The following is a 1,968-nucleotide window of genomic DNA, read 5'->3' as shown; positions in this document are numbered from 1 at the left end:
TCTGTACTGGGGCACCAGGAGGCCTGTTTTCTTGGGGTCTCCCCAGTTTTCAGCCTGAGAGCAATGATAAAGTTGAGGCAGGAACTCAGCAGCAAAAACTCAAAATTAAAAAATGTTTAGCAAAAATCCCTCACAGGAACAGAAGTGATTTTGCACAGATTCCAAATAAAATACATAGGATTGACTCAAGGAAATGGGTTGCATTTGTCAATGTCTTCTTTTAACAGTCCACCATGCCCAGAGGCAGCAAATGTCCAACAGCAGCTCCATCAGGCACTTCCTCCTGCTGGCATTGGCAGACACGTGGCAGCTGCAGCTCCTGCACTTCTGCCTCTTGCTGGGCATCTCCCTGGCTGCCTTCCTGGGCAACGGCCTCATCATCAGCACCGTAGCCTGCGGCCACCACCTGCACACGCCCATGTTCTTCTTCCTGCTCAACCTGGCCCTCAGCGACCTGGGCTCCATCTGCACCACTGTCCCCAAAGCCATGCACAATTCCCTCTGGGACACCAGGGACATCTCCTATTCAGGATGTGCTGCACAGCTCTTTCTTTTTGTATTTTTCATTTCAGCAGAGTTTTTCCTCCTGACCATCATGTGCTACGACCGCTACGTGTCCATCTGCAAACCCCTGCACTACGGGACCCTCCTGGGCACCAGAGCTTGTGCCCACATGGCAGCAGCTGCCTGGGCCAGTGCCTTTCTCTATGCTCTCATGCACACAGCCAATACATTTTCCCTTCCCCTGTGCAAGGGCAATGCCCTGGGCCAGTTCTTCTGTGAGGTTCCCCAGATCCTCAAGCTTTCCTGCTCACACTCCAACTTCCGAAAAATTTGGATTTCATCGCTTGGGGTCTGTTTAAGTTTTTGTTGTTTTGTGTTCATTGTTTTCTTCTATGTGCAGATCTTCAGGGCTGTACTGAGGATCCCCTCTGAGCAGGGACGGCACAAAGCCTTTTTCACCTGCCTCCCTCACCTGGCCGTGGTCTCCCTGTTCCTCAGCACTGGCTTTTTAGCCTACCTGAAGCCCCCCTCCATCTCCTACCCATCCCTGGATCTGGCCCTGTCAGTTCTGTACTCGGTGGTGAGTCCAACACTGAACCCCTTCATTTACAGCCTGAGGAACGAGGAGCTCAAGGCTTCCATGTGGGCACTGATGACTGGATGCTTTCAGAAACATTAAACTACCGGCCCGTTTCTGCCAATCACTTGTAATAAAAGTAATCTTCAATACTTCTTGTTAATTCCACTTTGTAGGTTCTTTATCTTTGTTTTAATTTAAAAATATTGTCTACAAAGGGATGTCATTGTTTGTGCCATTTCTCATTTTCTTTCCCTTCTCCTTTACTGTGACCCACAGCCTGTTTCTATGAGGAGCTGTGCTCTCAGTGCCTGTAAATGAACTGAAGGATCTCCCAGGAAACTTTTCACCAGAGATGCCCTTTTGTTCCTTCTCTGGAGCTGCAGCAGCAATGTCTGTGTGCCGAGCTGGGGGCAGATCAGTGCTGGCCCAGCAGCTGTGCCCAGCAGCAGCAGCACTTGGTGTTGCCAGTGCTGCTGCCGTGGCCCTGCCCTGCTGCCCTGGTGGCCCTGGGCTCTGCATGGGCCCTGGGGCAGACGGGAAGGAGCAGCAGAGCAGGGGCTGATCCATCCCCAGAGCGCTGCACAGCCCAGGGCAGCGTCCCAGTGCGTCCTCATGGAGCTGCCAACAACATCCCCCCTCTGCAGCCCTGGCCTCTCCCCCAGCTCACACAGGTGCCCCATCCTTGCAGGCACAGACGCGGCAGCACTGGCTCAGCAGCCCCTGTTTGCATTGCACACAGCAGGGGGAGCACCCCCATGCTGTTGGTGTGGGGACATGAACCTGAGGGAGCAGAAATGCCATTAGCCCCTGGTGCCAGCAAGGGCTGGGGGACAGCAGGGAAACCACTCAGCTTTGTCCTGGCCTCTGCACTCAGCCAGTAAGTT

The 1,968-nt window shown here is 53.4% G+C and overlaps 1 protein-coding gene across 1 annotated transcript; it reads left to right on the top strand.

Annotated features, from left to right (window-relative positions):
- Positions 1–367: 367 nt before the first annotated feature.
- Positions 368–1,183, top strand: LOC131096369 (olfactory receptor 14A16-like; the record flags this gene model as incomplete). Its single annotated transcript, XM_058044708.1, has 2 exons — positions 368–475; positions 587–1,183. Coding segments are annotated over 2 exons (705 nt in total), but the record flags the coding sequence as incomplete, so codon positions are not given.
- Positions 1,184–1,968: the final 785 nt, after the last annotated feature.

Source organism: Melospiza georgiana, unplaced genomic scaffold, assembly GCF_028018845.1.
Source record: "Melospiza georgiana isolate bMelGeo1 unplaced genomic scaffold, bMelGeo1.pri scaffold_29, whole genome shotgun sequence".
Lineage (NCBI taxonomy): Eukaryota > Metazoa > Chordata > Aves > Passeriformes > Passerellidae > Melospiza > Melospiza georgiana.
Note: the sequence above shows the minus strand (reverse complement) of the source record. Positions and strands in the feature narration are given on the sequence as shown.